This window comes from Diabrotica undecimpunctata, chromosome 5, assembly GCF_040954645.1.
Source record: "Diabrotica undecimpunctata isolate CICGRU chromosome 5, icDiaUnde3, whole genome shotgun sequence".
NCBI lineage: Eukaryota > Metazoa > Arthropoda > Insecta > Coleoptera > Chrysomelidae > Diabrotica > Diabrotica undecimpunctata.
The window spans coordinates 31,628,805-31,641,445 of record NC_092807.1 but is presented as its reverse complement, the minus strand read 5'-3'; the positions used below and the strand labels follow the sequence as shown (position 1 = coordinate 31,641,445).

The window sequence follows — 12,641 nt, the reverse complement described above, 5'->3', positions numbered from 1 at the left end:
TCGATAAATAAAATATGTATGAAATATATATATATATATATGTATATATATATATATATATATATATATATATATATATATATATATATATATATATAATATAATAGTGATGAAATAGAGCACTATTTGGCTTGTTCTACTTAGCTGGTACTTTCAAAGCTTCTCCTGTAAATCTGGACGATCTTTGGGCTACAAATGGAACAGCTCCTGAATCTTTTCGGACAGTTATGTCAAAGAAGCGATTCTATATCCTCCTTCGTGCACTACACTTTGACGATATCCAGTCCAGAGCAGAACGACGAAAGCAGGACAAAGTTGCACCCATTAGAAAAGTTTTTCACTAGTTTTTGGAAAAGTGTTTGGCTTGCTATACAGTTGGAATGTATTGCTGCATTGCCGAGATGCTTGAAGGTTTTCGGGGAGAATGTAGCTTTCTTCAATATATACCAAGTAAGGCGGCAAAATATGGGATAAAAATGTTCGCACTTGTTGATTCGCGAACTTTTTATACAGCAAAGTTGGAAATATATGCTGGAAAGCAGCCAGAAGGCACCTTTGAGATAGATTATAGTCCTAACAGTGTGGTTAAACGTATGATAAAACCAATTGTCCACACTGGACGCAACATTACTTGCGACAACTGGTTTACGTCCATTCCACTGGCTACTGACTTGCTACATAATTACAGGATAACTCTAGCAGGAGCCCTGAAAAAGATTAAATCACAAATTCCTCCTCTTTTTGTAGCTGCAAAAGGAGGACCACTAAACATCAACATTTCTGGTTACGAAAAAGACTGTCATTTACTATCATACGTTCCCAATAAAAACAAAAATGTTCTAATGTTCTCTACGTTTCATGATGATGGCACAATTGATGAAGAAACGGGTGAAAACTTTAAGCCGCAGGTTATAACCTTCTACAATACGACAAATGGAGCAGTGGATGTTCTGGACCAGATGAAATCTAATTATTCCGTTTCTCGAATAAGTTTCGATGGTCACTTACAGTCTTTTTTTCATTGATGAATATGGCAGGACTAAATAGTCAGGTTATTTGTTATAACAATACTAATACTAAATTAAAAATGCGTAAATATCTAAGAGAAATTAGTACAGATCTCATCAGACCCCACCTGGTAAGTCGTGCATCAAAAACAATATTGCAAATATTGTTACGACTTCAAATAAGACACCAAGCAGGTCTTGCATAGAGACAAATGTTTTTACTGTCCTCGAAGTAGAAATAGAAAAACCACTTCAAGGTGTGCAGATTGTTCAAAACCTATTTGTGGTGAACATATAATTCCAATATGTCAAATATGCCACAATAAATGCTATGAGCAATTTCTTTTGTTTTTCCATTTTTTCTATATGTATTATTTCATTAATAAAAAGTACATACATTCATGTATTTATCACTAATAAAATTTTTAAAGAACCAGCAACCGACTAAGTTTCGTTAATTACTGAATATCCTAATAAAGTATAATGAAATGAGAAGAAAATGACGACTGAGCGCAGCACTCGTAGGCGAACAATCACGTCATTTCCTGATACGCGAACAATGACGGGTTAATACAAAAGACTTGAGTCTCCAAGACGAGATACAACGTGTAACTTTTTTTGTTGTATGTTTTTTTAGTTTGTGAAAAGTTGATAGTGGGTTAAATTGGTGTAGAAATTTCTGTTCTGTAATTTTAACAAATGAAGTTGAACAACTGATATGACATACAAAAGTTAGATAAGTTTTGTGTTGATTTATTATTAGCCTCTACCTACAATTGTAAACAGATGAATTTCTATACCGAAACAATCGAAAACCATATCTTTCAGTTTTAAATCTTTAAATTTACGTTGTTACACGATGTCTTTTATCTTTGAATTCCTTGTCTAAATATAATAAAGGTGGCTAAATATTTCCTTGTATCACTCGTGTGCGAGATGATACGGCCATTTAGACGTCTTGATGAGTGGCCAATATATTACAAATTACAATTTTTGGCAAGGAATACTATATACTATATTATAGTGGCCAATATATTACAAATTACAATTTTTTGCAAGGAATACTATAGACTATATTTGACATATTATCTTTTGAGTTTAGAAAAAACTAAGTTTACCGAGAAAACTCTTTTATTTGAAAACTTCAAGTCACCTGCATAGTTAAATATTCGTGTCAATCTAGGTGTGATATCTGGTATTATTTATTATAAATGAGAGTGGTAACTACAGTATCACCTTCCTGATTTGCAGCAGTAGTATTGACAGAGGGTTGATTTCGTAAGTGCTGTATGTTTCAGACGGTGATGTGCTAAACAATATTTTCTCTTTAAAGGATGCTCGCCACTCACCCGCGGGACTTTTGAACGATGTTATGTTCCATACATAATGGCATCGAGAGACCATTCAAGCGAATAAAAATTTCAATGATATCTCTCACACACTGGGTTTTGTTTAAATTTGTAGATAGGAAGCGCTTAATTAAAGACACATTATTTCTGAAACTTTCGAATGCGATTTTTTGACATCTGCTCTAAGCAAAAATATTAAACTAAGCTACTATCTTAAGAGACTGAACGCCTTGTAAAATGGTGTGCCATTTGACCTCCATCCCATTTTTAAAATTGTAAGGGCAACAATTACCGGGTAGGTCATCAGAATTTTAAACGACTTGGGAACTGGGTTAGGAAATTTTTATGAATTAAATATTACGTAAATTATTAACCAATATATAAATAGTTATTTTTTGTTGCAGGTAAATTGATCGCCAGGCATTGATCGTTTTAACTAGTCAGATGAAATATTCGTAAGTTTTACATATAATTATATCCTGAGTGCAGTTGAAATAGTTTTTTTAGAGTGAAAGTATAGTACATTAAGAGTATTCATACCAAATTTGAAGTAAATTCGAGCAATATTACCGGAGTTCGCTGTGTGCAAGTTCGAAAGAGCGACACCTAGTGTAGTAGATCAGAGAAATTATTAGCACCTAATATATTACTCGTATGTAAACTGCAAATAAAATGACCTAAACTTGTTTCACGGGTAATTCTCGGATTTAAGGAGCGGATAGGAGTGATGGTTTTTACTTTTTCTAAGTCTATGACATGTCTGAATATGATGTTGGGCTAGGGCTGAAGTGATATCGGAATGTTTAACATATATGGAATGTTCGTAAATACGGTTGTCGATTCGTCGGTTTGTCTGTCCTATGTATGTTAGTGGGCAACTTGAACAAGGTATCTCGTAGATACCATGGTCTTCATTGGGGATTTAGTCTTTTATGGATTTGACGAGATTGGACAACTTGGAGTAGTGGAGTAGTATTGTAGATGTTTTGATGTTTAGAGGGTTAAGAGTTCTACTGATCTTATCAGTGACACCTTTGATAAAAGGTAGAAAGATTTTGGGTTGATCGGGCGGCAAGGTTTCTTTTTTGGATGGAATAGGGTTTAGATGTTTTTGAATGCTCCTATTGATTTGGGTTTTGTGGTAGCCGTTTTGTAGGAGTGTTTGCCTTATTGAATTGATTTCGGATAATCTGTGATGTGGTCGCTAAGACTTATGGAGCGGGAAACCAGAGTGCCGATAACTGAATTAAGTTGGACGGGGTGATGATGTGATTGGGCATTGAGATAACTGTTTGTATGGGTGGGGTTTCCGGTACACGGAATAGGAAAAACTGTGAGGTTGGTATTTCTGAATAAAACTTCAGGACATGGGATGACAAAGACGCTTCAGACTCAACTTCCATCGTGAATTGAATACTGGGATGTATTCCATTCAGGTGGGAGAGGAAGAGATCTAATGTGTCTTTACCATGGGGCCAAATGACAAAGGTGTCGTCAACGTACCGTAACCAGCAGGTGGGTTTGAGATTTGATGAGAACAGGGCTGTTGTTTCGAAATGTTCCATGTAGATATCAGCTATTACGGAAGAGAGAGGGTATCCCATTGGGGCACCTTTGATTTGACGATAGAAATTATTTTGGAATGAAAAGTATGTATTAGACATGCATTGTTTTATACGAGATAATGTGTTTTGGGGGATTTGATGTTTAGAGTCCAAGATGGAAATGGTTTCATCCATAGGAATGTTGGTGAATAAAAAAACAATGTCAAAACTAACTAGTATATCTGAGGGTGAAATAAAAAAGTTTTTCAGAAGATCAATGAAATGGAAAGAAAAGGAAGAAGACAGTTAAGATTTGATTTCACGTATAGTGCGTCTGTATATCCGCTTATACGTGTTTCACCCTAAAAGAGATCATCAGAACGACTATTTACAGACGCTCCGAACGTGAAAATAAATCTTTCACCGTCTTTCTGACGTGACGATGTCAAGTCATAATTGGTGCGCCACTAACATTAACCCTAATTACGCTTTCTGTAATGGCTCTATATTACTTTATAGTCATAATACTCCACGATCGCTTCTTTTAAAGAACATTTACACAACTGTGCAAAATGTAATGGGCGCCATTGTTACAACTTGTTGTTTTCCAAACAACGTAATATGGTAAGTTTTAATACAGCTTAATTGATTTATGCAAAATAAACCGCTTCTAAAATATGATTTAATGAAGTAATTAACTATAGCAGCATATGCTTACCTTGGTCGGTTCTGTAAATAAATTTAACCCAAGTCAATTTAGAATTTTTTCCAATTAACGAAAACGTGTGTGATCCGTATCCGTGTTGGTGTCGATGGCCATCAGGTATTCCTCTGTCGCTAAACAGAAATAAAAATTGATGTACACTTTCTGGTCTGCGACCCATGTAATCCCAAAATGCGTCCCAATCTCTTAGATTCGTTACTGGATTTCTCTTTTGGCTGTGTATGAACATTGGAAACAAGATCGGATCCCTCATAAAAAAAATTGGAGTGTTGTTACCTACCAAGTCCCAGTTACCTTCTTCGGTGTAGAATTTAAGAGCGAAACCTAAAACAATAGCTAAATTAAGTTTTCCTACAAAAATCACTGGATTGTTTATTTCCTAGTTTATTGAATACTAAATTAACTTACCAAAACAAGTGAAAATAAAAAATTCAAGAGTTGGGAAGTATTGGGAACAAAAAATTAATGGAAATTGACAAATATTGACAGGGTTCGCATTAGAAAACAGTGTAGTAATAAAAAGCAACCAACTACAGAGAAAAGGTATCAACGAACGCACGTGGACTGTAGACCCACGTCCCAAAGTTCGTCGTTTTGTCCTTTAAAACACCTCAGTGCCGGTTTGCATAGTGAACGTAGATATACCTGAAATTCTTCATTTATCTTATACATAGTTCCAATACGAAACTTTCCCTTGGTTTAATTTTTATATTACCCACAGTAATACCCAATTTCTGCGCTTCTTTATTCCTTTCCAGATCATTTAACGCTACAAGTTTAAAACTGTCGAATTCTTCATTATGCCTAGTTTACATGAGTCGAGTAGCCGTTCAAATTACTTGTATAAGTAACTTTAATCAAGTATTCAAGTTTGAAGAGCATTCAAGTAAATAACTTACACTATTCAAGAAAAGTAACTGAACTTGAACAGCGCCAGCGGTTCAGAGAAGCGAGAAAAATGAAGCGAAAAAGATCATCTGTTCCAGCACCCGACTTTTTTTATGTTTTGCAGTTTTAGCAAATTCCTGGGAATATGTCGCGAGCAGATTTTTTATTTTGTTCTTCACATCTTTAGGACCAAAATCATCTATTTTAATTTCTTATTATGTTTTATTAATAGCAGAATCTATCATTTGTTTCTTTCTATAGTGACTACTAGGTAAATCCCAAGACATGTTTATTCTTCTTACAACTCCACAAACTTCAATGTTTTCTTCTCATTCCACTTCATATTTTTTTAATAAAATTCAAATACTTTAAAATTGACTCCACACGACCAGTTCTTGACAGCAAGTACGTATTGACTTAAACGACTGTTTATGTCATCGGTGGCCAAATTTTCAGCATGCAGGCCAAATTTTACAGATGAAATTTGCCAGCGGGCCGCACAACAATTTTTTTGTAATTTAAACGAAATAAAAAAAAACTGTTCTTTAAAGAAGTTATAGCGAAAATGGGAATCAAACGTATTTAGTAGATTAGAGTTGCATACAAATAATAATAATAATAATAATAATAATAACCTGTGGGAGTTTTTGTCAGTTCTTCTATCAGGCGCGGCCCCCTGCGAATGGGGGATGCTCTCTGGGTATTCTTAGAACCGATACCCAGAGGGTAGCAGGGATGCCTGCCGTGGAACAAAAACTGACACCTGGCAGTAGGTATAAAATGCACACCCATGAAAATGGAGATTAATGATTTATGTTTAGGGTCGCTGCCTGGGGATCGCCAGGGCACGTCTGGAGCCGGCGCTGGACGTGACAGCATGCGGGACGTCGGTGGCAGGGTGTTGAGGAGGCGGGCCCCTGTCATACAATCAGCTACAGCCCAACAACAAGAAGAACCACAAATGAGCCAAACAACAACAAGAGCTCCACCCGCTGAAGGTGCTGCGCTGGAACATCAGCCGGCGCTCACTCAAGCGGGACGACCGAGGCAGCGCATGAAATGGACTGTGTCCATAAACGAAAATATTTTGCGCTTTTATTATAAGGTGACAAACCTCGGTCAAGAAACGATCGGCTATCGACAACAACTGTATGCCGAATTTTGCAGGGAATACCCAGAAATTCAAGTATCTGAACAAAGAGTAGCAGACCAATACCGGGTAATTTTAAGAAACAATCTTATCCCAGAGACTAGACGCGACATTATCAGAAGCGAAATTGAACAGGAGATCCATAACCAAGAGCAAGTTGCAGACCAAGTCCCTAATGAAGTCCCCAACGAGCAGATTCCTGAGCTTCTCGTACAAGAAACTCAACCTAATAATACACAGCAGGACAATAACGAGTTGCACGATAGTCTGGTAAACGAGATGGCACGCGCTGTACAAGAGTTTAGTGGAACAAACCCACTTAGCAGACCACCGCTACCAAAAATAAACTGTTCTAAGAAACTAGGAGCGCTGTTACAAATTGTGAATACTGAAGTCCTACCCAATTATATCACAGAGGCTCACACATTAGAATATTTGCATATGCTGATTTACTGTGCAGCAACAGCAATTGCTAATGTTATGGGCATTAAGATCAGAACACGACGGGGTACCAACATCGCAAGGACTGGTAACAGAATAGCACCCTGGGAAAAACGACTGCTGGGGAAGATTGAATTACTGCGTAGGGATATTGGACAAATAACAGAATACATAAGAGGAGTAAGAAGTAGAAAAATCATCAAAAGAGCTGAAGAAATATTGTTTAACACTCTAAGACACTCACGACATGATCCAGAAAACAACACACCTCAACAATGCCTGGACACATTAAAACAAAAACTATCTGTTTACTCAGGCCGCCTGAGGAGGTACAAGGTTAGTAACCACCGGAAATGCGACAACATACTTTTTGAGCAAGCAGAGAAGGCTTTCTATAGAAAACTTAATTCCACTGTAGAAAATGCAAATAATAAATCCTACCCAAGCCAAGAAGAAATTCATGAGTTTTGGGGAAACCAACTTTCGACGCCAGCTACTCATAATAACAATGCTGGATGGATTCAACAAACGACGAACAACTGTCAACACTACAGTAATATTCCTTATGAACCTTTCACCACTGAAGAAGTCTCGAACATTATCAAAGAGCTTCATAACTGGAAATCTCCTGGACCAGACGGAGTTCAAAACTTCTGGCTAAAGAAGTTTTGGAGTGTTCATGAGCTTTTAACAGTATTTATTAATAATATTATTTCTAATTCACAGGAAATACCATCATTTCTTACTCAGGGAACCACTTATCTAATACCGAAGGATCAAAGTAATACCCAAGATCCAGCAAAGTACCGCCCAATTACTTGTCTTCCAACTTTGTACAAATTGGTCACATCCTGTGTGGCCCGGCGTATCTACCAACATTGTGCTCTGAACAATATCATAGAGCCTCAACAGAAAGGATGCGCTAAGGGCTCCATGGGCTGCAAAGAACAACTTATTATCGACTCAGTCATTTCTAACCAGGCATACACCAAAAAAAGAAACCTGTTTACTGCCTTCATTGACTACAAGAAGGCTTTTGATTCAGTGCCGCATGAATGGCTGGTAGATATATTAAGAATATATAAAGTCGATGATAATCTCGTGACCTTTTTGAAGAATGTAATGGCAGAGTGGAAGACTAAAATTCACCTTCAAATACCGGGTGAAATTAATATCGAAACTGAAAATATCCCTATTAACCGGGGGCTTTTCCAGGGGGACTCGTTGAGTCCACTTTGGTTCTGCCTAGCAATGAACCCACTATCTCAGCTGCTGAACTCTACTGACTCAGGTTTTAGCATCAAAAATAACAACACTGTTGTAGCGAAGCTTAATCATCTGTTGTATATGGATGATTTAAAATTAATGGCTTCCACTCGAAACCACCTAGATGAGATGCTAAAAACTGTAGAAAATTTCTCAAATGATATCAGTATGAATTTTGGACTAGACAAGTGCCGTATACTAAATATAGTCAGAGGAAAGATTCAGCCCGGAGGTTTCGATATGCAAGATGGCCAAAACATCGAGGCAATGGGTGAAAATGATATGTACAAATATCTCGGAGTAAAACAAGCGCGGAAAATTGACCATAAACAAATGAAAACTGAACTAACTTCGGAGTTCGTACGAAGAGTAAGACAACTAAATCGGTCATATCTTAATAGTAAAAATTTGTTTAAGGCATTAAATACGTACGCCTGTTCCGCGCTGAGCTACTCATTTGGTATTATAAAGTGGTCAAAAACAGATATAGAGGATCTTCAGCGGAAAGTAAGAACACTTCTCACAAAGGCGCAAAAACATCACCCACGCAGTGCAGTAGAGAGAACAACATTACCGCGGTATCAAGGGGGAAGAGGACTTATGGATATAGGTGAGCAATTGGATAAACAAATTGCTAATTTAAGAACTTATTTTCAGGTACAGGCTGAGACATCTACTTTACATCGAGCAATTTGCGCAGTAGATGATACGACGCCGCTTAAACTAAGGGAACAAGAAATGCGCATAAACCACCTGACTAAACAAGACAAAATGCGCACCTGGATGAGTAAACCTCTGCATGGGCGACATCTCAATGAGATCAGCCAAGAATATGTCGACAATACAGCGTCGAACTATTGGTTGACATCAGGAAAGATGTTTCCCGAGACTGAGGGTTTCCTACTTGCCATTCAGGATCAGGTTATTCCAACTAAAAATTACCTGAAATATATTGTTAAAGATCCCCAAGTCCAAAATGACAAATGCCGATATGGATGCCAAGCCCAAGAAACCATCCAACATCTTACCGGTGGCTGCCAGGCATTTGTCGGTACTGATTATAAAGAACGCCATGACTCAGTAGGAAAGATTATCCACCAAGAACTAGCTGACAAACTGGGACTTCTCCAAACCGACCATCTTCCTTATTATCAATACGTCCCTGATAGAATGCTTGAAAATGACAACTACAAGCTATACTGGGACCGCACTGTACTTACAGACCAACCAGTGGCCCATAATAGACCCGATCTCATACTAGTTAATAAAATTACTAGGCAAACAACACTTATTGATGTGACGATACCCAACACCAATAATTTACGTGTTAAATACAACGAAAAGATCGCCAAGTACAGAGATCTAGAAATACAAATCAGGAGACAATGGAGAATGGAAAGTACCCAGACGATACCCATTATTCTTTCTACCACTGGAGTCATCCCGAAGAGCCTCCTAGAAAACATAAAAAAGCTGGGTCTAAACGAACATCTATATAAGATTATGCAGAAAGCTGTGTTACTTTCGACGTCCAGATGCGTACGAAAATTTTTGGGAGATACACCGACATACCAAGTCACCTAGGACTCGATAACATGGAAAGAGTCCCACCAGAGCTCAATCCTTTTGATACCGTAGGTATCTGGGATGAGTGAATTTTCCCCTTAGAGGGAGTGTGAGCCGTATGGCTAAATCTGGATAATAATAAAAAATATAATAAATTTTAGTGAAACGTCTGATTTTATTTCTCAGAACTAAGTGCATCAATGTTGATATCGATTGATGTTGCTACTCGCAAACAGTTTTGCAATTGCTCATCAGTGATTCATGTTGACATTCGAGATTTAATATGCTTCATTCCACTATAAAGCTGTTTGCACCTGTAACCTGTTTCCAAATAGCCAAACGACAAACCATGTCTGTAAAATACAGAATATTTCACCGTATCCAAATATGTTGTATAAAACTCTTTCAAACCAACTTGATTCAATTTCTTCTTTAACTGGGGTATTACAGCACATTTCACAATATTTCATTTATAAAATTCCTGACAATAAGTAAACGTCTACAGGGAATGGTTTTGCAAATTCAGCAAAAAGCACACGATGCTTTTTAAAATCTTGAAATCGGTTTTCAAATTCCAAGAATAAGTCGGATATTAACGAAGCGTATTTATCCTCCGCCATTTGTGTGACGTCTGGCTACAACAACAATTTAGGAAAGTAAATGAAAATTTTTGTTCTTTAACTGTTGTTTCCAAAGTCCAAGTTTCATTTGGAATGCGGAAATAAGATCATACATGTTATTAATTAGTAGATCTTTCTCTTATAGATGAGTATTAATCACATCTAGATGGATAACTATATCGACCAGAAATGGGGATAGCAGGCCTCATTTCCAATCAATTTTACTATACCTTTATGTTTTCCAACCATTGCTGGAACACCATCTGGTGTTAATGCCGATAGATTGTCGAATTGTAACGAAAACCAATTCAATGTCGATTGAACAGCTTCTAAGAAATCTCGTGAGCAGGTAGTGTCCTGAAATCGGCTAAGCACTAGCAGAACACAGAAGCCGACAATGGGATAACCACGTTCTAGAAATGGAGGAACAAGGACCAAACATGCAAAACATATGGAAACTACAAAAAATACTAAGAAATGATAGAAAACCCATACCACCACTACACAGTGAAAATGGAATTGTCTACACCATAGATGAAAAAGCCGAGGTGATGAGGAAGACTCTCGAGGGAGAGAGTGTACGGAGATAATTACACCTACAGCTCCTCAAGAAGTAAACGAACTAATAAAAAATAGCTCACCGAGAAAAGCACCTGGTGTAGATGAAATTTCAAATAGAGCTCTGAAGTATCTACCAGCAAAAGCAATAGTACTTTTAACCAACATAACGAACGCAATCCTTAGATAAAAGCTCTTCTCAAATCGATAGAAGGAAGCATACGTTATCATGATTCCGAAGCCAGGAACGAATACCATGTTTCCGCAAAACTACAGGCCGATAAACTTACTGTGAGCAGTCAGCAAGATCGTAGATAAAGTCATACTAAGCAGACTACAAGCTGAAACATACGAAATAGGACTAATCCCAGAAGCTCAGTTCGGGTTTAGAATAGCGAACACTATAGGGAATTACAAGTACCTATAGTGACAGAATACATAACAGCTGGATTTAACGAAAAAGAGTACACAGGAGCAGCGTTCCTGGATGTAACCAAAGCCTTCGACGGAGTCTGGCATAAAGGCCTAATATACAACATGACAAGCTACGGATACAGTGAGGCCATGACAAGACTGATCTCTTCGTACTTGAGCAAACGAAGCTTCAGAGTATGAATAGGACAAGTACTATTCGAACACGGAGCTTCGGAGGCTGGAGTGCCACAGGGAGCAGTCCTGTCACCCCTAATATACACCGCATATGTTCCAAGAACACCAGCAACACTACTCAGCCTTTATGCAGACAATACAGCGATTGCGGCCAAACACTTAAACTTAGAAGTAGCGGTCAACAATCTTCAGACAGCATTTAATACCATTAAAGAATGGTGTATCCAATGGAAAAAAGCAATCAGATCAGAGAAGACTTGTTTATTTACTCATGTAAACCTTACGTTATTCTGTTTTGTCGGTTTATTAATTTGACGCTCTTGTTGTACACAATCTTGTAATTGTCATTTAATTATTATTTACATCATCCTTTTTATACTACATTACATTTCCTTTATTGGTTATTCTATCGAGAATACCTTCAAGTTAGTAAGTTTAGTTTTAACACAAATTATGTGATCTGATGAGATTGCACACATTAACGTTTAGATTAGAGGTACACTGAGGCGTGTATTCAAAAGCATTTAATACTACGTCATTATTTTAAAATATAATATAATCCTTCCCTACTATCTCAACCTCAGAGTTTCATATGCCCGGTTGGTTCTAAGCTTCCACGATAAACAATGGAAATCCGTAATTATTTTTACAAGCCTTCGCACTAAAGCTTTAATCGAATTTATATTAAATATTTTAACCGGAAGAATTTTCAGCTTGGCTAATATACCATAAAGGAACTTGATGACCGGTAATTGTTTGTTTCTGAAAATAGAATAATCAGAGGAAATACAGTTATAAATAGAAAGAAAAACTTGTTTTTGTTTTTTTTTTTTTAAATTTCGTTCCAATTAAGTTCAGTCACGACATGAGTTGGTTAATTTATTGTGGGAATGATTTATACGAGGAAAAGTTTAATGAC

At 37.2% G+C, this 12,641-nt stretch overlaps 2 protein-coding genes across 2 annotated transcripts in view; one reads left to right on the top strand and one right to left on the bottom strand.

Moving 5' to 3' along the window:
• Positions 1-12,641, top strand: part of LOC140441244 (mannosyl-oligosaccharide alpha-1,2-mannosidase IA-like) — a 396,800-nt gene that overhangs the window by 142,426 nt on the left and 241,733 nt on the right. The window lies entirely within an intron of this gene.
• LOC140441245 (catalase-like) overlaps positions 1-12,641 on the bottom strand; it is a 53,240-nt gene that overhangs the window by 23,795 nt on the left and 16,804 nt on the right. The window contains exon 4 of the mRNA XM_072531841.1: positions 4,619-4,948. Within this exon, the coding sequence (XP_072387942.1) occupies positions 4,619-4,948 (330 nt within the window). The remainder of the gene's footprint in view (positions 1-4,618; positions 4,949-12,641) is intronic.